General features: G+C 45.8%; 2 protein-coding genes across 2 annotated transcripts; one reads left to right on the top strand and one right to left on the bottom strand.

Annotated features, from left to right (window-relative positions):
• Nucleotides 1-1,731: 1,731 nt before the first annotated feature.
• Nucleotides 1,732-7,781, top strand: preb (prolactin regulatory element binding). Its single transcript, XM_056602886.1, has 10 exons — nucleotides 1,732-1,903; nucleotides 2,556-2,745; nucleotides 2,985-3,183; nucleotides 3,489-3,748; nucleotides 3,845-3,925; nucleotides 4,030-4,157; nucleotides 4,248-4,421; nucleotides 4,547-4,619; nucleotides 4,713-4,875; nucleotides 4,983-7,781. Exons 2-10 carry the CDS (start codon nucleotides 2,611-2,613, stop codon nucleotides 5,075-5,077), a joined length of 1,308 nt encoding a protein of 435 aa, XP_056458861.1. The 5' UTR covers nucleotides 1,732-1,903; nucleotides 2,556-2,610; the 3' UTR covers nucleotides 5,078-7,781.
• Nucleotides 7,782-18,922: 11,141 nt separating this feature from the next.
• On the bottom strand, nucleotides 18,923-24,135 carry lyplal1 (lysophospholipase like 1). Its single transcript, XM_056602035.1, has 5 exons — nucleotides 24,035-24,135; nucleotides 23,355-23,454; nucleotides 22,871-23,040; nucleotides 20,705-20,820; nucleotides 18,923-20,382 (listed from the first exon to the last, which is right to left on the bottom strand). Exons 1-5 carry the CDS (start codon nucleotides 24,117-24,119, stop codon nucleotides 20,140-20,142), a joined length of 714 nt encoding a protein of 237 aa, XP_056458010.1. The 5' UTR covers nucleotides 24,120-24,135; the 3' UTR covers nucleotides 18,923-20,139.
• Between the last annotated feature and the right edge of the window lie 546 nt (nucleotides 24,136-24,681).

Below are 24,681 nucleotides of genomic sequence, written 5' to 3'. Positions count from 1 at the left end.
CTCTCTCTCTCTCTCTCTCTCTCTCTCTCTCTCTCTCTCTCTCTCTCTCTCTCTCTCTCTCTCTCTCTCTCTCTCTCTCTCTCTCTCTCTCTCTCTCTCTCTCTCTCTCTCTCTCTCTCTCTCTCTCTCTCTCTCTCTCTCTCTCTCTTCCCGATCCTCGTTCCCTCTGGTTCCCAGGCATTCTCATCTCACGACGGAAGGCTCCAAATGGGCGTTATTGACGCGTGAGAGGGAGGGCCTCTCAGTTTAATGGATGCTGCGAGAGGCGGTAGAGAATGAGGTAGGCATACTTCTGATAGTGGGATATGCGTTTTCATTAAATATTTTTGATTTTGCTTCGTCAAATTTAAAATCTCCATATTTATTGATCTTGTGGTTATTTTTGTAATGTTTTTACTCGTCTCGCTCCGGGGACTGGTAAAGGCTTGCGTACACATATCATAGGAAGCAAGAGACCGGAAATAGCGTAGCGGTAGACCGGAATAACGCTGCAATTCAGGAGGATCCTCTCGCAGTTTACCTCTTTCCGCAGAAGACATGGAACACCTCTCTCTCTCTCTCTCTCTCTCTCTCTCTCTCTCTCTCTCTCTCCTCTCTCTCTCTCTCTCTCTCTCTCTCTCTCTCTCTCTCTCTCTCTCTCTCTCTCTCTCTCTCTCTCTCTCTCTCTCTCTCTCTCTCTCTCTCTCTCTCTCTCTCTCTCTCTCTCTCTCTCTCTCTCTCTCTCTCTCTCTCTCTCTCTCTCTCTCTCTCTCTCTCTCTCTCTCTCTCCCAAAAACGTGCCCTTGAAACCCCTCAACTCTATCTTGTCTTCACATTGCATAATGATAATAGCATAATATTCAGTATACCAACCGTGCTTAACTCACCAAAGTCAGGTGTTCGGATTATAATAGGATTATGTGTAAACATCACAAAGATAAGGGTAAACACTGTTGCCATGACAATGGACACAACCGCACAACCCTAGAAATGACATGAAGAAAACCATGCTTTTCCAAGGATAATAATAATAATAATAATAATAATAATAATAATAATAATAATAATAATAATAATAATAATAATAATAATAATAATAATAATTGAAATTTATATAGCGCTTAATATGGTACTCTAAAACGCTTAGGATTAGAGGATGAATCTATGTCGGTCTCTCCTTCATAGGCATTTGTCATTTGAAGCAAATGTAATGTTAAAATTAAGAAGACCTGCCTTCGCTCTCTGTAGTATGTTATCCTGTATCTGTTGTACTTACTGAGCACAGCCCGTCCCACAGTGGCTATCGGGCCTTCTCTCAATGAAGAGTGCAGCTCTTCATTGAATCTCGAATCAATATCAAGACCGGCGGTGGCTAATATAACACAATTCGTTGACATAATCTCTCCAAATAAATGTATTTAATGAACCTTCAACAATTTGTCTATTCTGTATCTGGCTGTGTGTCGAATCCAAATAACGTTTGTGATTTGTTTTTACTTTTCTTAGTCCAGTTAACAGTTCCGTTATAGGTAAATAGTTTGTTCCTTGCTGTTAGCAAGACCGACAGTTTAACATTACTGCACAACTTTATGTTGATGTTGCATAACAGCTCTCCATTTGTATATAATAAATATAAATGAAGAACATGATATGTTAACCCATTGTACTGGCCCCATGACTCTGGCCCGAGGCATGTCTCTGAAGTTACTCTGACGTTGCTATTTTGACTGTGACGCGATTACGTCACCCACGCTGCTGACGTGTAGGTAGGAGGTGTCTTCTTGTCTTCCAGAGGATTCAGCAGCTAGCTGTCAGCTTGTCTCTTTGTTTATTCTTTCGTTTCGCACTTTGCAATGGAATTATCACCTTTATACTACTGAGCTGAGGAAGTAAGAGCAGAAAAGAAGTCCGAGATATTGCACAGGTACTGAATCATGTCGCATGTTGATCTAGTCGGCTAGCAGAAGCTCCAAGCTAGCAGGTAGCTCCGCGTTAGCAGGTAGCTCCTAGCCAGTAGTCTTAGGTAGAAGGTAGCTCCTAGTTTGTATTTATATCCTAGCTAACATCTGGGTCCTAGCAATTAGGTGGCTCTTAGCGATTGTAGCTGGCTTGGGTTGCGTTAACAATTATTTCAGCATTAACATCAGCAATCAGTCGACAATCGACACAGAACATTTGTATACATCCATAGTGCCATGTTCTAATGCTACAATGTACACACCATTTTAAGCCTTGTGTCTTTAAACATTACAACGGAATACATTCAAGCCTGCTATATTAAATAATAGTATAGCAGTACACCAAATAATATAATCCAAGAGGTCGTTAGTAACACAATTGTTAAGTAATATAATAAAGAGAGATTTAGTAATACACGTTGAATAAATAATAAAGAGTGCTCTAGTAACACAAAGGTTAAAGCCACGCAAGGCACAAGGTACAGTTTAACCAGGAAGGAACCTATAATGAGGATATGCATGCAGTAGTTGAGACGTGAGTTCAGTGTTTTTAGACCATGTTTAGTTTCTATCATGTGATTGTGGAATTAATGGTCTATCACATCCTGTTTTCCACAGGTTTAGGTTGGTGCTCACGTTTTATGAAGAGCTCTCCATTACCAACTTCACCAATATGGGGAGACGGAAGGTGCCAGATTTGTACAGAGCCCCATTCCCCCTCTACACCGTCAAGGTGGACCCCAAGTCGGGCCTGGTGATCACTGCAGGTGGAGGTGGGGCATCAAAAACTGGGATTAAAAATGCAGTGGTAAGCAAATATGTGTTCTGTCCATATGACATTAAAGGAGGAGCAAAAGCAAATAACATCTCTTTCTCAAGTCATTTTTACAAAGAACACAATCATGACATACTTATCTATTTACACACATAAGTATATGTGCTTCCTACATACAGTAGGGATGTATTCTATATGGCACACTTCTATAGTCAAATATTGTAGAATGTCTGCTTTGTCAGAAGATCTTGACTTTGTGCTCTATGTTGTAGCATTTTCTTGGCCTGGAGTTGGTGGGAGAGCACCAGTACAGTGCCACTCTGCTGCATGCTCATGACACGGAAACCCGCGCAACAATGAACCTGGCGATCGCCGATGGAGTCATCGCCGCAGGGCAGGACGGCAATTGTAGCATGATGCGATTTAAACAACGCCAGTCAAATGAGGGACGAAAAGCGTCTTCCAGCGCAGGTAGGGATGGTTTGTGACAAAGATGAACACAGCTCGTAAGCTAAATAACAAAATATGTGTTAAAAGAAGCTGTCACCATGGTATTAAGCAAACAAGAGTGTAGTGCAAGACGCCTAAACACCCATCTGCTCCTTAATGTTCTTAAAGACCCTCTGTAATACCTTATTTGTTGTTTGTGCACACTTCGTTTGTTATGCTGTTTTATCTTGAGCAAAACCCTTTTTGAAAAATATATTTTATCTATCTCAAAAGGCTCTGCTTGTAAAATAAAGTTCAAATAACAGAGCGGAGTCTGTGTTCATCAGCGGCCTCTGGCGGGCAGCAGGGGAAGGCCCGGCGGCGAACGGGGAAAGGCGACCAGGCGGCTAAAGACGGAGCAGAAGAGGCAGGGGGCATAGGCGCCTCCGACACTACGGACGAGACCACGCAGGTATCCGTGGAAACCGTCGGGGAAGTGCAGTCGGACCTCAACCCTGTGGACCCGCTGCAGAAGGTGGTGAGGTTCAGCTCGGACCTGAGCCTGCTCATGACGGGCGGCACGGACGGCCACATCCGGGTTTGGGAGGTAGGCTTCGCCGAGCGGTGTGTGATGGGACCACGCCTCTGCTGTTTTGAACCAGCCCTGATCATTTGACCCCTGCTCTCCCTCTCCTCTTCCAAGTACCCCTCCTTGAAGAAGAAGTTTGACTTCAAAGCACATGAAGGAGAAATTGAAGACTTGGACTTGAGTCCCGGGAATGAGGTGACACACGTTTAAACGTTGCCCGTCCCTCTGGAAAACACTACAGAATATGCATGATTCTTACAATAGACTAAACTGTGTGTGTATGTTGTGTTGCTCATCAGCACCTCGTCAGTGTGGGCAGGGACTTTGTGTGCAGCGTGTGGAGCGGAAATCAGCTGGCCATGGGTCTCCGGTGGCAAGACACCATGCCTCAGGTGGCCGACAAGGCGTATCGCTACATGGCTTGCAGGTAACGACACATGTTGAATAAACAGGGTATTCTTAATTGATTCCATTCATTTGGTGTTTCCTTTTCTGATTTTTATCTTCTCCCCTTCAGGTTTGGCAGGGTAGAGGACCAACCCACTGCCCTACGGCTGTATACGGTTCAGATCCCCCACAAACGAGACCGGAAGCCTCCCCCTTGCTATCTCACAAAGTGGGACGGCAAGAGCTTCCTGCCCATGCTGACGGCAGTCTGTGGCACTGAGGTCATCTCCAGCATGGCTGTCAGGTGAGGGACGCCCATGTGCTTTCATTAGAACAATGTGGTTGTCTTTATATGTGGTCATAGAAGTGGAGTGCTGTTGGACAAAATGATCGTTGGATGAAATTTTCCGCTGTCTGCTCGTTTCAAAGTGACTCTGGAACCTTCATCGGCCTGGGAACTGTGACGGGATCTGTAGCGATCTACATTGCGTTCTCCCTACGGGTAAGAAGCAAAAATTGACTGTCGGCACCCTTCGCTTTCAGAACGTGAGTAGACTTTTGGACTTCATGCTGCTGTCCTTCTCTCCCTGTGTAGAAGCTGTACTACGTAGAGGAGTCCCACGGCATCGTGGTGACGGACGTAGCATTCCTGCCCAACTCGTTGAAGGGGAACGCCCTCAAAGGCAGCAACCACGAAGCGGCCATGTTGAGCGTAGCCGTCGACAGCAGGTGTCAGCTGCACACCGTTCGCAACAGAAGTAAGCACTGACCAATGTCAATCCAAAAAGAAACATGCTTACGGCTCCTACAAGAACTTCCCCTTGACTCTCCCCTCTTTCTTCCTTCGCTCTCCGTGTCGTGGTAGGATCCTTCCCCATATGGCTGGTGCTGGGCTTCTGTGCCGTGATGGTGGTGGCGGTGATTCTGCTGCTTCAGTCGCTCTTCCCTGGCTTCATGTGAATCCCTCTGAGCACTAGAGAGCGGGCAAGAGCGGGGGGGGGGGGGATGGGGATGGGGGGCCGTCGTCGGAAATCACTGAACCCTCCGCTGGGGCCGCACAGCCATGGGAGATTGGGCTGTGCATCGTCCTCTCCCTGCCTCCCAGTGGGGTTGGGGCGGAGGGTGAACCATAACCACCAGGGGACTCGTTTTTTAATTTGACATCTGCTGCACCCCCACCGCAAAACATCTCAAAGCCTAACGATGACTGTTCAAGTCGCTCTCAGAAGCCTGTGACGTCACCGCCTCCCACTGTTCCGTGGGTCTCATCTCATGACTTGTCCTCCTCCTCCTTGGTGAACGACTTGTACTCGTATGGGTGAGAGGCTTGATTCCATTTTTGTTTTATTTTTGGGGATGGGTCGGGGCTCGTGGTGAGAGGGGGGGTCCAGCTTCCAGTCATTTATAATTAATGTGCAGATTGGGGCTTTTTTAAATAAGATATTTAAAGAATAATGTAAAGATATATAAATATACTTAAATAGATTCATGTCTTCGTGTCTTCTTTTTTCTTTCACATGCACTTTGTGGTGTGCAGAAATACCATCCATTGTCTACCTATCATGGATCTTAATTAACTATTTCTCTATTTCAAATACATCCACTAGTGGGCAGCATAGACCCTTCATTTGTTAGTTACCTGAAAATGATGAGATCTCAATGGCTTAGCAATACAAATGGCTTTGGCCCATACAAATAATGATGTAATGGCTCAAATAAATGTGCTTGTGGGAGTGATTAGGATTACCAACGGTTGAAAGCCTCCAAAGTGTTATGTACCTTTTGTACAATTGCCAATGTGAAAGAGAAAAGAAGGGCATAATGAATCCTTTGTAAATTGAACCTAATAACAAGTTTGTTTGGAGACTAAATGTGAGAGCGAGCTAAATTGTTTATAGATGACACTTTGAATAGTGTTTAGTGTTTCTGATCCTCCTCCCATCCATTTTCCAGTTCAAAACAAGCAGATGCACTTTTGCACACCCCGCTCCCCCGACCACACAGAGCACTGGCGGCTCTCTTGATGGATTTATTTCCAGTAGGTGGCACCATATGGCTGGTGAAACGTGGAGGCATGCAAGGGATGGAAGTTCCTGTTGATTTAACCTACATTGTGCTCATCTCAAGCTTGGAGACAGGCCTTCAAAGTCACAGGGTATAGTATATCTGTCCCAGATTCCTGGCCTAGTCTATTGATCAGGGGTGTGAAATGGTTGCCGTTTTTATGAATTAATTGTATCAATTCATTAAAAGCCCAAATCAAATGCCGGCCACCGTTACTGCACTTTGTTTTCACATGGATCACATACAAGATGACGTTATGGAAGCCTAGCAGCCACGTGTACACAGAGCCCCCCATCCATCCATCCAAACACACAAGCTCATTCTTTTCACCAAATGGTAAACCAGAATTCAGACACTGTTCAAATACAACCCCCCCACCCCGATCCCTTTCCAAGGCCCAGACAGTCTCCCCCTACCCCCCCTCTTCGTCAGCAGTGGGCAAGAAACCCGACGCCCGCCTCACCTACATTAAACGTCCAACAGGAAGTGAAGTCCAACAGGAAGTGCGGAGACCCCAGACAGGCTGGTGTCTCAGAATCCACTAAAGAGGAACAATACAGACTTTTATTTTTCGTGTTGAGTTTAACCCTCTGACATTGCACATACCCTCCACTGTCTCAGACACAGTGCCTTGGGAAACTCACTGGTGAAGTGGAAACATTCACCCCGATGGGGTGAGGAATGGCAGAAGCGGGCCAGTCACTTAGGTATGGGCATACATTATCTCCACCAAACCCACCCACGCTGTCTGTGTAGAGAAAGTAATGCCGCTGGATGGTTCAAACTTGCTTTTTTGAAGTGTTTTAGAATGCATGCCTAGGCCCCTGGCTGCTTATCTTGGAAAGCGTTCACTGATTAGGACTGTTGAGGTGCAATTTGAGCGTGAGTAACCCTGTGGGTTTATGTATAGCTGACAAAGGCCTAAATGAGTTTGAATATTTTCTGTCTTTTCATTGACTATTCTCATGTTTAAAGAATGTTTTCTTATTATAATGAGGCTTTCCACGTAATGATAAAAAGTTATCAATTAACCAAAAGTTAGGCCGGTTGCGTTGTCTTTGGCTCCTCTTGCTTCACGCATTGAAACATGGCCGAGGTGAACAGTTCTTCAGCGGCCCAGTTGGATAGTTAGCGCTGAACGGTTAAACAGGTTTCAAAGGTGTGAGATAGAAAGCATAAACCATGCGTGTTTCCACTATAAAGGCAGGCTCCACTGATTGCCTCTTCACATGCCCTGAAGATCAAGCGTTTCAAATTAAAGTGGGAAAAAAACTACAAACGTCTCTATGATCCAAAATCTTTTCCCGGGGGTCAAAAGCCCATAAAACGCCAAATGACTAATAAATCCAGCACCGTTGCGAGCATCAAGGGTAAAGCAAAACAGACAAACGGCGCAAACATTACTTTTCCTTTGTCAGTGAGGCCAACTACCAGGGCACCGAAGAACAGTAATGCTTAAGATACTATGGGAACAGCTATGTTAAGCATTTATATATTTTGTGAATGAGTATACTGAGACATACTTAAAGGGAAAATGTATTGCATTTATATAACGTTTTCAGACCTCTGGCCACTCAAAAGCCCTTTTATTGTCATTCATACACACATTCATGCACAATTTCATTTTTTAAGTTTCATACGAATAAACAAAAAGTAGGCTACCGGTTAGGGATTTTTCATCCACTGGCCTGCTGCGTGGTGTGGGTCTTATAATGTTGAGCGAACACATTATCACTTCAACATGTCTCTCCGCTCTCAATAGCCTTCCCGCTGCCTCCTAACACACCCACCATGCACTCCTGTCGGCAACACACAGATAAAAAGCCTGAAGCGCTTCAGTTTTTTCTGCACTCAACTTAGCTTTAAGGTATGCAGCGCCAATAGATTTATAAATGTATAAGCGTAAACTTATATTGGCAACATAGAGACTACAGAACAACGTAAAATAGTACATTATTTTTTTTAATTAATGGGTGGGTTTCATTACACCCGCTGACAATTACTTTGTGACGCAATCACACGATATTCTTTTTTTTAATTAAATAGTTACAGGAAAATAAAAAAAGAGGGCTTCCCTGAAAATATCATCAATGCGTGTGGGGGGGGGGGGGGCGTAACTGCCGAGGGGGCCCTAATCTGGAATGATTCACCCCTTATGCCTGGAGGGAGGTGGGTGAGTCATTTTTCATAGATTTTCTTTAAATGGGGAGCCTCATCATCCCACGCCCTCCCGCCCGGCTGCCACCCTTCTCTGGCTCGTCTCATCCAGCCATCGTGAGCGCACTGCCGACCCATCTCCCTCCCCCCTGGGTGGTGCACCCCGTCCCGACCGCGAGCCCGCCTGGGACACATTACTAGGCACACACACACACACGCAATACATATATTTATACATACACACACGTACGTATCACACAAATACATAGGCGGCCAGGCTCGTGAGGTGGGAACGCCGGAGGCCAGGGTGGTCCATCCCTTGACACATCACAGAATGAGGGACGAAGTAGTGGCTGAAGTTTCACTTAAATCATGCTGTCCTCAGTGCTGATGACGTAGGGATTGTTTTTTAATGGGGTATTTTGGGGAAATGTAATTTAGTTAAATTACCCTGTGTTCTAAAACGCTGGATTAACTTCAACTTTCAGCTTCAACTTTATTTGTCCCCAGAGCAGGACAATTAGTTTTGTTGCAAGACAAAGAAACAATGCAGACATAGATACAGGAGTAAAATATCCAACAAGCCTATAGAGGACATCAAACAGATTGTTGTGTAGTCATAGGGAACAGCGGTTCTGGTCCCTTGTTGTCTTTTCCACTCAAATAATTGTATACAAGAATAAAGTGTAAAAGGGCTTACGAGAATAAAGTGCTGCATTTTGATCAATCACAACGTCAGCATGTCACCAGTATAAATACAACATGGATATGTAAATACAATTCATCTCCAACATCAAACAAAACCATCACCATGATCACCCTTGTCGCTTTCTTCATAATCCGTGCTATAGCTAGTAGGGTCCAATATCCAAAACCCCTAGGCCTAGGGAACCTGGAGTTGGTTAGGGTACTTAATGGAAGGGCTTTTTGGAAGCGTGGTTAAATAGTGTGGTTTGAAATGGGGTTGAAAGTGTGATTAAAGGCGTGGTTGAAGCACGGTTGACAGCATGGCTGAAGGCGTGGTTTAAGGCCTGATTGAAGGCGTGGTTTAAAGTGTGATTGAAGGCGTGGTTTAAAGTGTGATTGAAGGCTCGGTTTAAAGTGTTATTGAAGGCGTGGTTTGAAGTGTGATTGAAGGCGTGGTTTCAAGTGTTATTGGAGGCGTGGTTTAAAGTGTGATTTAAGGTGGGGTTGAAGGTGGGGTTGAAGGCGTGGTTGAAGGTGGGGTTGAAGGCGTGGTTGAGGGAGTGGTTGAAGGCTAGTTGAAGGTGGGGTTGAAGGTGGGGTTGAAACCTTGCGCAGGGCAGCAATTCCGAGGGATCTCTGCCACTATTCTCTAAACTAAACCACTTGGCTGACAACTAAAGTATACAATTGAAGCTACAAAACTCAAACACACACACAAGCAGGAATATTCCATTTCATATGAATCATAATGTATAAATAATAAAAATAAAAAATAGTCTGATAGACTGTTTAATATACAACACATGACTTATTTTGGCGTACAAATAACCAACTCGTAACCAAAGACCACGCTATGTAAAATGTGAATTAACTTTTATTAGTAACTTTGGTACGTTTCAGGATTAGGGTTAGGGTTAGGTTATCGATGGAGGGGGGCCCAAAAAATACAGTCTGCCTAGTGTAGTCCATTTATTTAATCCAGCTCTGCATATGATAGGAAATGTCTGACTTTGGGGGTCAAAACTTTCTCTAATTTCAGTTTTCATTTTCATTACCCTCTGTATGAACTTGGCGGTGGCCTGGCCACAATGAGCTGCCACTGAGTAACATGGTGCCAGCAAGAAAACCCTGTCTCCAATCCCACACACACACACACACACGCGTACACACACGCACACACACACACACACACACACACACACACACACACACACACACACACACACACACACACACACACACACACACACACACACACACACACACACGAGAACCTAGGAGGCCCCTACACCATGCTGACGTCAGACACCCAGAGCTTTGGCTCATGGCTTGAGTGAGTGGGAGAGTTGTCACACAAAGCTAAAAATGGACACAGCCATGTATGTAAACACGCCCCACTCCAACCAGAGGACCACACAAACAAGGGAGGGGTGAATTAACTTAGCTTGAGCCGTTTCCCTACAACAGTCACATTATATTTTAGATTAGGTCAAAGAAACGTGTTTCATATATTCTCGTTTCGCCCAACTGTAATTATGATGCAGGGATGGAAGGGACTGTACTATGTATAGGTAGCCGTGTTTGTGTTTGTGTCGGGAGTCATGAATGTCAAAGAGCGCATTGTCTCTGACTCAAAACTCTGCTGTTGTTCTGACCCACAAGAAAGGCGTGATGTTTTTAGTCAGCTCGCGTAAAAGTCAGGCTTTTGTATAATTCTCCCTTTTTCTGTCTGTCTGGAAATTATGTCTTGGCTTCCTGTCGTACATTACCAACTCTGCTGGCCACGGTGGCCGAGGGGCAGACTCCAATAAAGAGGGGGACGGAGGGAAGGGGGGATTATTCTGGACCTAAACCCTTGATTTCTTAGCCTTCTATTTCAGTCGTCAATCAGACACACACACACACACACACACACACACACACACACACACACACACACACACACACACACACACACACACACACACACACACACACACACACACACACAGCAGTGGTCTAGTCAGCATGGTGTATCTGTGTGTGTGTGTTTGTGTGTTTCAAGAGCATGACACATTATGGTAGTCTTACTGTATACACGCCCACTGTGTTTTTGTATGTGTCTATCTTTGTGTGTGTGTGTGTTTATGTGTGTGTGTGTGTGTGTGTGTGTGTGTGTGTGTGTGTGTGTGTGTGTGTGTGTGTGTGTGTGTGTGTGTGTGCGTGCGTGCCTGTGTGCGTGTGTGTGGGTGTATTTGCGTGTCTATCAGATAATCAAATCTGAAGTCACAACATGAAACGGCGCTCATGGTTTGGTTTTTCAGACAAGAGGTAATTAAGGGGAGGACGTTGAATACCGTGGAAACACAATGTCCCTCTGTCTGTCCGTCTGTCTGGGTCTATACCGTTCTTTTTCCCCCTCTCCTCCTCCTTCACTCTCCAACTATCTGCGGGTGTGCTGCACTCACCCCTCCACCCGCACAGTGGTGAGTTAGCCCCGCTGCGACCAGACGCTGGGGAAAATAATACTCGGGCAGACCAACGTCTTCATCACACACCACTTACGTCAGTGGCGAGCAGGTCCCACACAAACCCAACTTTTCTTCCTTTTTTTTTTTTTTACATATGTATTTTTGCATCTCCAATTGTCAACATTGAGCGAGAGAGAGAGACGTATGACTGTCCTGGTGGTTAGTTCCTGGGGTCTTCCACAGACCGGGTTCAGACACACTGTCTGCCCCGATGACTTACCGTCGTGACGGAGATGGCGGCGCAACTATGTCGGAACCACTGAGCCAGGGATGTGTGGCATATCTCGCACATATACGACTGTAAACCGCTCCCTGCTAACCACACACACACACACACACACACACACACACACACACACACACACACACACACACACACCCACATACATACGCTCAGGCACACACACACACAAACACACACACACACACTGCATACTTTGGTTCACACAAACACTTAATCACACACAAACACACACACACACACATACACCCACACACAACACAAGAAACGTACTTGAAAAAGGCACAGCCATCAAGACACACCGAGACACACAAATTTACACACACACACACACACACACACACACACACACACACACACATAGAAACATACTTATAGCCAAAGACAGCAATCCAAACCAAAAAGCACAAACCCACACACATACTCACACACAGTCTTTGGGGATTGTGGTGGGGGGGGGGGGGGGGGGGAGGGTGGGTCGTGGATTGCTGACGACATCACTCTCTTCAACATACGCTCTTTGAGATTTCAGCGGCGCAATGAAATTATACGTCTAGGCCTCAGGGCAAACACTGTGTTTCAGACGACCCTTCAAGCGACGGAGCGTTTCCCTGCAGAGGCTGTGGAGACGAAGATAAATATACTATTGTTTGTTGAGTGAGTAGGAGCCGATTATTTATGGATGGATGCACCCCGCAGTACGGGTTGAGGCTTCGTGACGTGTATCCCTGAGAATGGCAAATCTCTTTCAGACCACACTGAGAACGGTTACTGGTCAGATGATGTATTTTTATTTATGGGTGGTAATCATGGTTTGATACACTCCATGCAAGGTGATCAAAATGTCCTTAACGGACTACTGTAATCCAATAGCAATTTAAAGTTTATTTCCTTTATTTATTTTGTCCAGTACATATGCTATTATTTAAAAGAAATACACACACACACACGCACACACGTACACACAAACTCACGCACACACACACACACACACACACACACACACACACACACACACACACACACACACACACACACACACACACCCTGACTTCAGTACATACACAAGCGTAGGCAGGAAAGAAGACATCGGTCACACACACACTATATCAAAGGGTATTCAGACAATAATCTTTTACCATATGAAAGGCATCAAAAAAAGCCTTTTCAGTTCAACAGATCAAACGGACAGAGGCAGCGCGCCCTGAGAAGAATGCATTACATAAGAGCTATGGTTTTTACTATGAGACTATAAATAAAATAAAAACCATGAAAAAATAAAAAAATATAAAATGAACAGTTCCTCTGGTAAAACAATTACTGAGCTCATAAATAACACGCCCAGCAAACGCCTCCACCAATCCTGGCACCCGAAGTCACACACAGCGGTGCGTGTGGATCTGCCAAGAGACGGCCATTCGGAAAGCCTGTGACAAATACAAGAACAGTCTGTCTGAAACAAAGTGTTGTGTGTCACCGGGGGCAGGATGGACAACCATGAGAACTCTGTGCAACGTCTCCACGAGGCCAGAGTCTTCTGCCATAACTCTGACTGAATTCACACACCCTACTACCGAGAGATAGTTTGTTATTGTAAGTTCTAAAGGTCAGGGACAAACATCTTCTTCCGCTGTCAAGAATGGAGGAGTCTGGTCATAAAATCACCAGAAACTATCAATGTGTGTGATTGTAAAACAGCCGGGTGTGCATGTGTGTGTGTGTGTGTGTGTGTGTGTGTGGGGGGGGGGGGGGGGGGGGGGGGGTTGATAAGGGGTAGCTGAAACCGTAGCCTCAGCCGCAGCACAGCGGCAGCCCATTGAAGACAAGGGTTGAGGAAGGGAGCAAATAAGCTGGGGCCCCTAGGTGCTGCAGAACAGATAGCCGGGGCCCGCAAAACTAATGCAGAGTGTGGACGGGGAGAGAGCCTCGGCGGACCCTCAGAGCACACAGGAGGCAGTGTCTCCGGGCAGTAAGAGAGTTAGAATAATATATGTGTTGGATCGGGGCCCACTTTTTAAGAAGACGGGGCGGACTCCGAGGGCAGTGGTATAAACTTCAGAGAGGACTCGCAGGGTCTCTCCGTAATGTCAAAGCCCCCTCTGAAAACGCCTAAATTGAATCACTTGTAATGGACGAGCGAACCAAAAAAAATGACACAAAATTAGATTTCCTGCAACGTTCAGGTTCTGCACTCTCACTCTTCAGATGAGGATCAACTTTTTCCCTTTTCCGCAAGGGAATGAAGGAGGGGGAAGGAGCCGTGTCGTATTTCTTGATTTGATCACGCTTTGAAATGTTAATAGGACAAAATTTAAATATGATCCCTCTTAAAAATAAGCAGGGGCAGGGAGGGGCATATTGTGATTGGAAGCGCTTCAGTGTTTATCCTGCTCTCCGCTTCGCTCTCTCCGCCTCGACTGGGTTTTCTCTGGCAGGGACGATCCCGCAAACCCCCCCCCCCCCCCCCCCCCCTCGTTCAATATATGGTACTGGATGGACCCGAGCAAACGGAGTGAGTTTCTGTCACCCTAAGGGCTTCGGCTGCCAAACCCAGCCCTCTCCCCTACCTCCCTCCCCTTCCCCCCATAACAGAGAAGGAAAACATGGCAGCACCCACAGGCCCATGAGTCAACATGGCCTCCATCCTTCAGTGGAGCCAGCAGCTGCTTTTCCAATCACAGGAAAACCTATCAGCGGCGCTGGTGTGGATCACAGGCCAGTACAGACTATATTCTCTCTCTCGCTCTCTATTTATCTCTTCTCACTCTCTTTCTCCCTCTCTCTATCTATGTGCTCTCATTGTGGCTCACATGCAACACCCACAAAGGACAGAGTGTACACGCACACACTCAAATAAATAAACACGCAAGGACACACGCACAAACTCGATCGCTGTTGTCACATCACATCCATGGGCACATCATTTTCTCTCTCTGTCGATATGAGGTCAAAGGCAGAGTGATTCATGGGGCAGTAATGAAATCACCACATCTGAAAATACCTGGATGACTAAACGCTGGCATTTTGGCTGCAACCGGCAATGACATCATCATCATAATACAGTATGGCCATAGAGGTGCAGAAGGGAACCAGCATTTTTCTTCTTTTACAGCATTCATTTATGCCTCTTTCGTTCTTCCTGAGAGGAGAAAAAAGTGTTTCCTCTGCCGGTTCAATATAGAGAGAAATAAGAAATGGCATGACATCACCAACGTGTGTAATATGTAGTGTTTAAATATTATACTAATAATAAAAAGTGTACCCAGTTTTGACATACATAACACAAGCGTGGCAGGAAATGAATTTGGAATTAAATCACATTTGATTCTAATATTCAATGGGGATAATTATGCTCCGGACACATAATACACGAATGTGCTAACTGCAGAAACAAGCAAAAGACTTAATAAAGCCAGACGAAGATAACAATGCATGTCCTGTTCCAAACAATATAAGCTGGTGACATATTTTTCCAGAATGCCATGGTTGGGTCCTACATTTATGTAGCCAACTTATATTAAAAGCAATTCAAACAATTCAGCAGTGTCACAAAACCGGCATTCAATTTGCCAAACGCCACTGCCAGTTGTAGAGTTAGTTGTGAAACAAAAGCTTTTACCATGTTTATTTGCGGCAGATTTGTCCATAATGTACTGAGTGGGATTTTAAAGCCTTGTTAATCTTGAGTTTATGTCCATAAACTCAGTCTGTTAGCAACAGGGGGAAAAAGTAGAAAAGAAAAAAAGAAAGAAGAAAAAAGCAAACTAATTGAATTACAAGATTTCTGATGAGCTATGCTAAAACAGAGATTTAATGATCTCTCGTGGAAAAGTTCCCCCAAGTAATGGAGAGGCGAATGCGTAGACCTATAGGAGGAGGGTATAATTTGAGAAAAGGGGCCACAAAGCTGGAGCAGAGCCAGGTCTTAGATGACTTCTGATGGTGTTTGTGTGCTGCTGCCTTTGGGTTATAGAGGTAAAAAAAGATATATCAAGCCCCGGTATTTAGCCCTGCTGCCACGGATGTCTTTTAAGATGGAATGACAGAGAAAACGGGAAAAATTAGATGTCCCTCTTTGAAGAGCAGGGTGGTCCATCAGTCTTCCTAATACCTCTATCATCTAGTTTGCTGTTCCTCATTCATACTACCTTCCGCTTGCTTTAAAGCGATATTGGTGGGAAGTCATGAAAGAACAAACAGACCCACATACAGACATACATGGCCGTAAAGACAGAGGAATGGAGACACTGACCAACCAAGCCCATTCTAGAACCATCCACATATTTCATTAAAAAACTTTTGTCATCAGCATAGAGGATTAACCTCCACTATAGCGTCTGCCTATTTGCGAGGTCACAGCTGCTCCTCAAGTGCTCGCTGAGAACAAACCGAAGCGGTTAACCTTCAAACCGCTCCACCTTGCACTGAACATGTTCCTACAGCTTCTGCAGACGTTTCCTGCGTGCGCGGGATGAATGGCTGAAGGTTAACAGGGGGGAAGGTTAAGGGCAGGATGTGTGTAAGGCTTAGCTGGAGGGCAGGTTGTTAAAGAGATTATTAATGCTGGTAAAACAACTCACCTGTGTTGGCGGATGAAAGGAACTCCTCCGAGCGAGATCGGGTGACATATTGCTCTCGTAAGCAATCGGAGAGAGGAAGACAAGCCAAAAATATTGTGCTTGAAGGAGACATATCTGTATACTTACCTGTTCCTTTGGTTTGAGCTCTGTGCTCGGGATGGTTCTCTAGTTGCCAGTTCAACCTCATCAGAATATGACCGCCGTGTGGTGGTATGCATACGGTAGATCGTCATTTCATGCTATCGTTAGTGTTCAATTGAGCATCAGAATGGGCCACACAGTGGCTTGACGGCATTGGCTTTGGATGTGGCATGACAGATGGCGTTTGCTGGTTGGTTTTTAGCATCAAACGGCTGTCGCCCTTGGGCCCTGTGCTGTTTTAGCGCATCCGTACATAAAAAAGAAATAATGAGTGGGTCAGGGTGGTCAAAGGGGAATGGGGAGAATCGTGCAAGCGAACAGATGGGCCACAACCAATTTGAACCCTTTATGGCTGCAGTTTACCCTCAGATGGAAACTTTCCGAGGGATAATGCACCATCTTAATAGGTATCATCACAAGTAGTTCCAGGAAAATGACGGCGGGTTGCGTTCACTTTACAAATCATAACCCTATGGAGTGAATTTTGAGGTGGGAAGGGGTATTCCTTTCCTGCAACCCTCCAATTCCCAGTGAAATGCATGATGCAATCATGTCTGCATTGGCACAACATCCCTGCACATTGCATTCGGCCTCCTGTGCAAACACCCCCCCCGCCCCCCCCCTGCCCCCCCATGTCCACGAACAATCCTACCATTGCAAGGGCATAACCTCCCCCCAGATACTTGGATCCAAATGAACAGGCTTCAAATCCATCCAGAGAAATGTGACTTTTACTGTACAGGGGAATCACTGCAAATCATGATAGAGTTGGGCTGCATTGAGTCCCAGGCTTGGTAATCAAGCGCTGACCTTTTAATGGGGGGTGGGGATGACTGATCTGGAGTCTGTCAGTGTTTCGGACTCCCTCGGCCGGGAATTCCTCCTGTAGCCCGGCCGCTCTGGAGGGGCTCCACGTGGAAAGTACTGCGCAGTGGAAACTGGCAGCCAAAAACGCTTCGACTCTACAGTCCGCAACCCTTCCAGATTAGCATTCCTTCCCCCTGACACACAGGCGGTGAAGCGTGTCCTAGTCCCACCATCAGGGGGCGAGGTTTGGTCCGGGTGTGGGGGAGGTGGTACACGGGTGGGCGTGAGTGGGTACTGGAGGGACAACCGTAACCAAATATGATAATGCTAAGCTGATCAGCGCTGCATGCTGACTCTGATGACAGCCTTACACTAAGAGCAAATCATTATGCGAGTCGCCAGCAAACCCTGAGAAACCGGCGTCCAAAAACCAAAGAGGCTTCAATGGGTGACAGCGGTGAGAAAGTGTAGTGAAACAGTGAAAGAAGGCGGTACCGGGAAGTGGCCCAGGGTTCTGGAGAGAATAACAAGGACATTTCCTCACCTGGCTTCACCTAGGGAGGAGTAGACATTGAGGAGTCCTCTTTATTAGTTACATCAATTCTCATTATTAAATCATAAAACGCCTGGACGACCGCTGAGCCTCAAACCTACTCAGCCGGCCAGGAGAAGAGAAAGAGGGAGAGAGAGATGGGATGGAGAGAGGGAGTAGAGAGAGATTAGGAAGAGAGGTGTGGGGGTGTTATGGGAGTGACTGAGGTTTAGGGATCAAGAGGCAAGGCGAGAGTGCCAGGCCAAGAGCAGGGGATTGTGGGACCTAAGGGAGAGAAAGGGGGAGGGTTGCAGGAGGAGACAAGGTTTTGGGGATGGGGGGGAGGGGGGCTGGGGGGCTCTGTGCTGGCCCCTCAACAGTAGCATTCTTTCACACATAGCTGGAAGTAATCAGCGATCGGGCCCAGAATGAAACTCTGAACTTCCTTCTTGTTTGCTTTGGCCACACTTTTCTTTTCCCACTCCCTCCGCCCCAGAAATGAAAAAGAAAAATACGAAGGCCCAGGTTTTCACCCCGATCATGGGGTGCACCTTTCTACTCTCCCCCAGCCCCGCGGCGTCAACTCCCTCCCCAACCTTCCCGAGATGATCTCAACGAGGTTGCCTAATCAGAGTGCAACCGATACTCGTATTTCCATCCAGTCCAGGAAGGGGGAGAAAAGAGAGAAGAGAGAGAGAGAGTGATAGAAGATGATGAGAAAGAAAGAAGAGAATGTATTAGGAACAAGGTTGAGGACATGTAGCAAAAAAAGCGTTAAAACGATTTGTGGAGCCATTATCTTTCTTGGATCTGTGCGAATCTGTTGTGGGAACGACGTATGTCTGCCCTGGGGAGCGAAGGAGCTGAGTTCAGAAAACGTGTCTCGTTGGTGTGGAGTAAGTACAGTGGGGATAAAAACAGATGCTGAAGGTTAATACTTCCTCAATGTTTAGAACAGGATGTTGCGAAAGCCTCTTTTTGTTTTAACCCCCATGTGAGTTTGAATGGCCTTGTTGGCACTATAAAACCAAACTGTGTTCGAGCCAGGGTTTCCTGGAAAACAGGTTTCTATGCTGGAATGCGAATTTTGTAATAAGCGTTTATTTTGCAGTGAAATACATACAGTTTATGTCCTTGTGTTACACTTCAGCAACAACATGTTTCCAGGGATGCTTAAGAGGACAAGGCCAAAGTCATTCTGGTTTTCTTATTGCAGGGATCCCCTGTGAAATGCCCACTGCAAAACCTCAGCTCTATCATACAGATGTTTAAGAAGAAAATAGTGTCTGTGTGACTTTATTTCACATGTCTTTGTTGAAGACAGGCAGCAATCTCCTATTTGCTCGCCAATTTCAGTGAAATACAGGCAAAATCATTGCTTAATGGTTTTTATTGGGGATGTTGGCAATGTCAGAAACATATTTTGCTTTCCCCACATTAATATACAGTAGGGAATGATATGGATACTAATTGTTTGCATATTATGCACCGTGCACCACATGAAAGCTACACATGGAGCTGAAAACGGTTGGCTTTGCAGTGGGAGAGAGTATCCCTGACCTCCTTCCTCTATCTCAGTTCCCTTTCCTGCTATCTGGAGTGGCTTCTTCACACACACTAGAGTTAATTAAAGGAGAAGGATGCAGGCCAATGTGTGGCGCATATAGGAATTCAAGTGCAAGTGTGCACAGGCAATGGTTTTGACAGCCTGCCTCATGTTAGTGGCCCCTTAATCAACATCATAGCAGTGTTATTCATTCAGTTCCTTCCACGCCTTTGCACTGTGTAGCCCTCACCTTCACTGCTAGCCGCAGCAGAAAAGTAGGAGGAATATTCCAATGAACAACAGTCCTCATGTTCAGACACAAGTTGAACACATCTCACAAGAACCGTTCCCATGTGAAGACGAGAAAGTGATTAAGGGGGAGCCAAAGCTGTGACATAATAACTGTAGCCGATTGCTACAGACTGTTGCGTTTGATACAGGTTAGGACTCCAGGGATATGGTCCATCAAGACAAACGGGGGCAGACCGTGCATGAATGAATTCACGCAGGCCTGTTCCAGTGTGACAATCCTCTGTGACGCGTGCACAGCTGCCCCATGTCTGCACATCAAGATCACAAACATTAAGAAAACGTTAACCTGAGAACATAAAAAGATAAGATAAAACTACTGTTTTTATTGACAGTATCTGAATGGCTATCGAGTTTGAGAGAGGCAGTTTGCAGCTTCGGCAGTGTCAATGTTTATTTTCCATGCCAATAAAGCTCTTGGTCTGTTGAGGGTTATGGCAGAGGGGGGTCAGGGGTCAGGCTGGAGGGGGGGAAGCTTGGTGAGGACCCAGGAGCGCAGCAGCTCCACCTCGGGTTGACACAGCTGGTGGTGGAGCCCCGGGAAGGAATGGAAGGTGCTGGCCATGCCAGCCTTCTTCAGCAGTGCTGCCGTGTCCTCTCCCCATTGGTGCAGGACCAGGTCGTCGCTGGTCCCGTGACACTGCAGGAGCTCGGGGAGGCCGCCGCCCACCCTCGCCCTCTCTTCCACCGCCTGCGGGGTTGGAGGAGAGACGCATCGCCTCAGTATGGAGTTTGTGGAAAAACTGTGAATCTCCATGCACGTACTTGTTATGCTCTCAGGCAGAATCGGCACACCTAAGTCATTTTTTGACCAATGATATTGGTACGGGATGTTTTAGTGAAGCCAGGAGAGGTAAACCGGGATTGGTATGGTGCCTTAAGCATCCTGCTCAGGGAAGCCAGCCGATTGGCTGCGGATATTGGGGTTCAAAGACCCTAACCCCCAGACTATCCTACACGGATTAACAGCTCGAAACCCTTTCAAATCGCCATATCGTCACACGCGACTGTACCTTATACGCAACAGAATCCTTGTTCAGGAAGCTGGACAGGGCAAAAACTCCCGCCACCTCGGGATGGTAGCGACAAGCTAGGTGTAGCGCCATGGCTCCACCCATCGAAAAGCCCCCTTCCAGGAGCAGAGAAGGAAACACACACACACACACACACACACACACACACACACACACACACACACACACACACACACACACACACACACACACACACACACACACACACACACACACACACACACACACACAGAAATGAGTTATCAAAATATTCACATAGCAGCAAAGTGTTTGCCAGGGGAAAAAAAATGACACATTCTCATTTTCATACCATGCAAAGGGTATCGTTTCGAAAACGCTCGCTCATGGGCAGTCAGGGCTTTTCGGAACGGAAAATTCTCATCCCTCCCTTGAAAAAACTATTAAGATGAATAGGACTCGGTGGTTCCACCTCATCAGCCTTTTTATTTTTTTGGTCTCCCGGATGATCCACTTGGTTCATGAGCCTGTCCTTAATCTCACACTGCTGGGCACATCTGTGCACATCTGTGCACATGGCGTACCCATCATCCTCCCTGTCAGCCGGGGCACGGGAAGGAATGAGGGGAGGGAGGGGTTCACAAAAAACAAAACATCCCCGATTTATCTCTCGTCCCCTCGTGCTCCATCACACGAAATCTCCAGTCCTTGGGCAACATCCACTTTGTTGTTTGGCGGCGGCCATCCAAACATATTTGTGTGACACGTTTGTATACCATGTATGGCCCAACGTGTCTCGCAAGAGGAGAGGGTGGAGAGGGTGGAGAGGGTGGAGAGGGTGGAGAGGGTGGAGAGGGTGGAGAGGGTGGAGAGGGTGGGGTTGGGGGGGAGGGGGGGGGGTTCCTGACTGAACTCAGGAGTTCAGTCAGGAACCTGGACACGTGAGCCCGAGGCAAGTTTGTTTGAATAAAATACAAAATACCAAACTTTTTCCACGGAAGGTTCTGGCACTTGTCAGTCCAACATGAGCGGGGCGAAGCGGACCCCCGGTTAAAGGGGAGCCGTGTTTCTCTGGGTATCAGCGGTGACTCAAATGAGTATTTATAGTTAATGAGAATATGTTCTGATTTAGTATGATAGTATTTCAGCATATTTCTCCCTCTTGAGCATGTGTTTTTCAAATCACTTTTCCCAGGAGCTGAGCTCTTCTGGGCTTTTCTGGTCCGAGTCTTTAACACAATACCGCCTACTATTCTACTAGCGTGCCTTGAGATGTTTCATGGCATGTGGCTAACCACCCACTACTCTTAAGTGGTCTCCTTTCAGTGTATGACAATCATTTATACTTTCATATTAACATTAAAAGCACATGATGGCCTCCCACATGTTCCTTGTGGGAAACCTCTACCTTGGTTCGGACAAATTATTTATTGCGGTTGAAGACGTTCCATTTGGTTGTTATTTATACGCCAACCCAAGTATTCAGGGTAAAAGCTTTTTCCCAACCTGACAATTCCCTTGCAATACCTTTTATTTTTTTACATTTGGAAGCATATAAAAGCACACAGTAACCCGATGACTTGCATTCTTCATTTTATATCATGAGACAGGGGAGGCAAGAACTCCAAGGCTACAATGGATTAGGGTATGTTTGACAGTGTGTGTGTGTGTGTGTGTGTGTGTGTGTGTGTGTGTGTGTGTGTGTGTGTGTGTGTGTGTGTGTGTGTGTGTGTGTGTGTGTGTGTGTGAGTGAGTGCGTGTAATTGTGTGGTTGCGCGTGTGTGTGTGCATGTGTGTGTGTGCAAAATAGGGCTTGCGTGTGTGTGCGTGCATGTGATTGTGTGTGTGTGTGTGTGTGTGTGTGTGTGTGTGTGTGTGTGTGTGTGTGTGTGTGTGTGTGTGTGTGTGTGTGTGTGTGTGTGTGTGTGTGTGTGTGTGTGTGCCTGCGTGCGTGTAGTAGGGAGGACAGGAACACGAGTGGGAAAATGCTATTTCAGAGATGAAATGAAACCAAGCTCAAGAGAAGGGTATGAGATCAAGATTGGAGTTCAACAAAAGGGGAGGAAAGGAAATAAAGAGACACGGAGAGGGAACAATACACGGCTGACTAACTACACAATGACGCAAACAATTGAACTAATCCTATCCCACATCGTTCTGTATTGACAACACAAATCCACTGATTACCTATTATCATCCTGTGCTTGGGCACCCCGGCCTTCACCTCCTCCTCAATGACTCGGCCCAGCGCGCCACACATGGCGTTCACTGACTCCAGGTGTTCTGGAGAATCCCTGGAGATCTTGTGGCGGTCGAACCACACGGTGGACAACGCCCCCCTCATGGGCGTGTACGGCCTGAGCGGGGTCACAAGCGCCACGGGAAAAGAACAGTACAACACAGACATAATTATAAGGGCCGGCCAATCAGACCGCATCCCGGGACGATAGAAAAATCTGTATCGATGAATGATGGTTGAAATTATTTCCCAGTATTATTGAAATACAGGTATTACCGTATAGTTACTTAAATTGCCTCCCAATTCAAAACCCGGAGAAAGTAACTTTATTGCAATGACAATCAACTTTTCGCGTTGTCACTAAAATCATCAAAGTGTTGAAACTAAATGAGCTTTCATGCTCGTGGGGGTGGGGTACCGGTTGTAGCCTACCTGGCGGGGGCCGTGGGATACACAACCCTGATGTGGCCAAATGCCAGATCAGGCACCGCAACATCTCGAACCCAGCCTCGCAGTCCCTGTCCAGTGTCACCTGCAAATTCGAGCAGAGACCACAAGGACCACAAGTATAAGCGTCAATTTATGGTTATGTGTGACCATAACATTTTTTTCTTTTTTTATAATTGCTAGATTAAATGATGAAGACATATACCCATAATATATTCACATAATAGTCATATTTACAGTAAAATAGTATGCCTCCTACGTTTTGTTTGCCTGCCACGTCAAACATAATTCCAAAGTACAGAAAGACCCTTTGACTTTACTATACAATCCGCGGTGTTCATTAAGGGCATCGAGTATCATGTTGTGACTTGTTTTAGTATAGCTAAACGTGCAATATGAATCAAAGAAGGACCATGATGTAGCTATTTCTCTGAAGATGATTTTATTGTAATGTATCTAGGTATGTCAACACGTGAGCGTCCGTTTCCAGTTCACCAGAGAAGATCCACTCCGTCATTTAAGCGCATGTCAGCTGATCAGGTCACTGTATGCAGTACTGGTATGTTTACATCACAGTCCGTAGCATGACCAAAACGCGGAGCAAACATAAGAAACGAGGCCGATTGTTAACTATTGTAAACCATGCATAGTAATTGTATAAACACCTGATCCATGCAGGAAGATAATAGACGCAGAATGTTTTCCTGTTGGAGAAACCACACATCTCTGAAGTTTCTGCGCGGCAGCCATGACAGCTTGTGAGCCTCATGCGAGATTTTACACGTCACACGGACGAAGACTCGCGATATGACAACTAAAGAGTCGTGCTAAATATGCTGCCTTTATATTTTAACCTTACATCGGGTTAATCATTAATAAAAAATCACGAGGATAACAAGAAACGAAGAACAATATTGACTTGTAATTATGAAAGGTCTATCTACATTGGTATGTATGTAATAAATACAAATTGCAATGATTGAACTTAAAACTATTATAAAAAATAAGTAATAGCAGGATATTGAGGCTAAAGCACTTCAGCAGTATTGGAAAAACACACTTTAAAGGGATCTGGATCGCTCTTTAAAAATGTGGCATGGATTTTGCATTTTTTTCTCGCCGTTTTATGCTGGCATTAAGAGATCAGGGAAGATTGGTACACCTGCTTTGCACTCCAGAATAAAAAACAAAAAAAGACAGCTTACTTCACAAACCCTAAAATAAGTAATTGAAGTTTGCAGGCTTTATGTTTTGTATCGTGACAATTCTGAAGAAATCTCAATTTCTGAGAACGGAAGGCAACAGAGAACGC

The sequence above is a fragment of the Gadus chalcogrammus genome, chromosome 11 (assembly GCF_026213295.1).
Source record: "Gadus chalcogrammus isolate NIFS_2021 chromosome 11, NIFS_Gcha_1.0, whole genome shotgun sequence".
NCBI lineage: Eukaryota > Metazoa > Chordata > Actinopteri > Gadiformes > Gadidae > Gadus > Gadus chalcogrammus.
The sequence above is the reverse complement of the archived record's forward strand: the minus strand, read 5'-3'. Positions and strand labels throughout refer to the sequence as shown.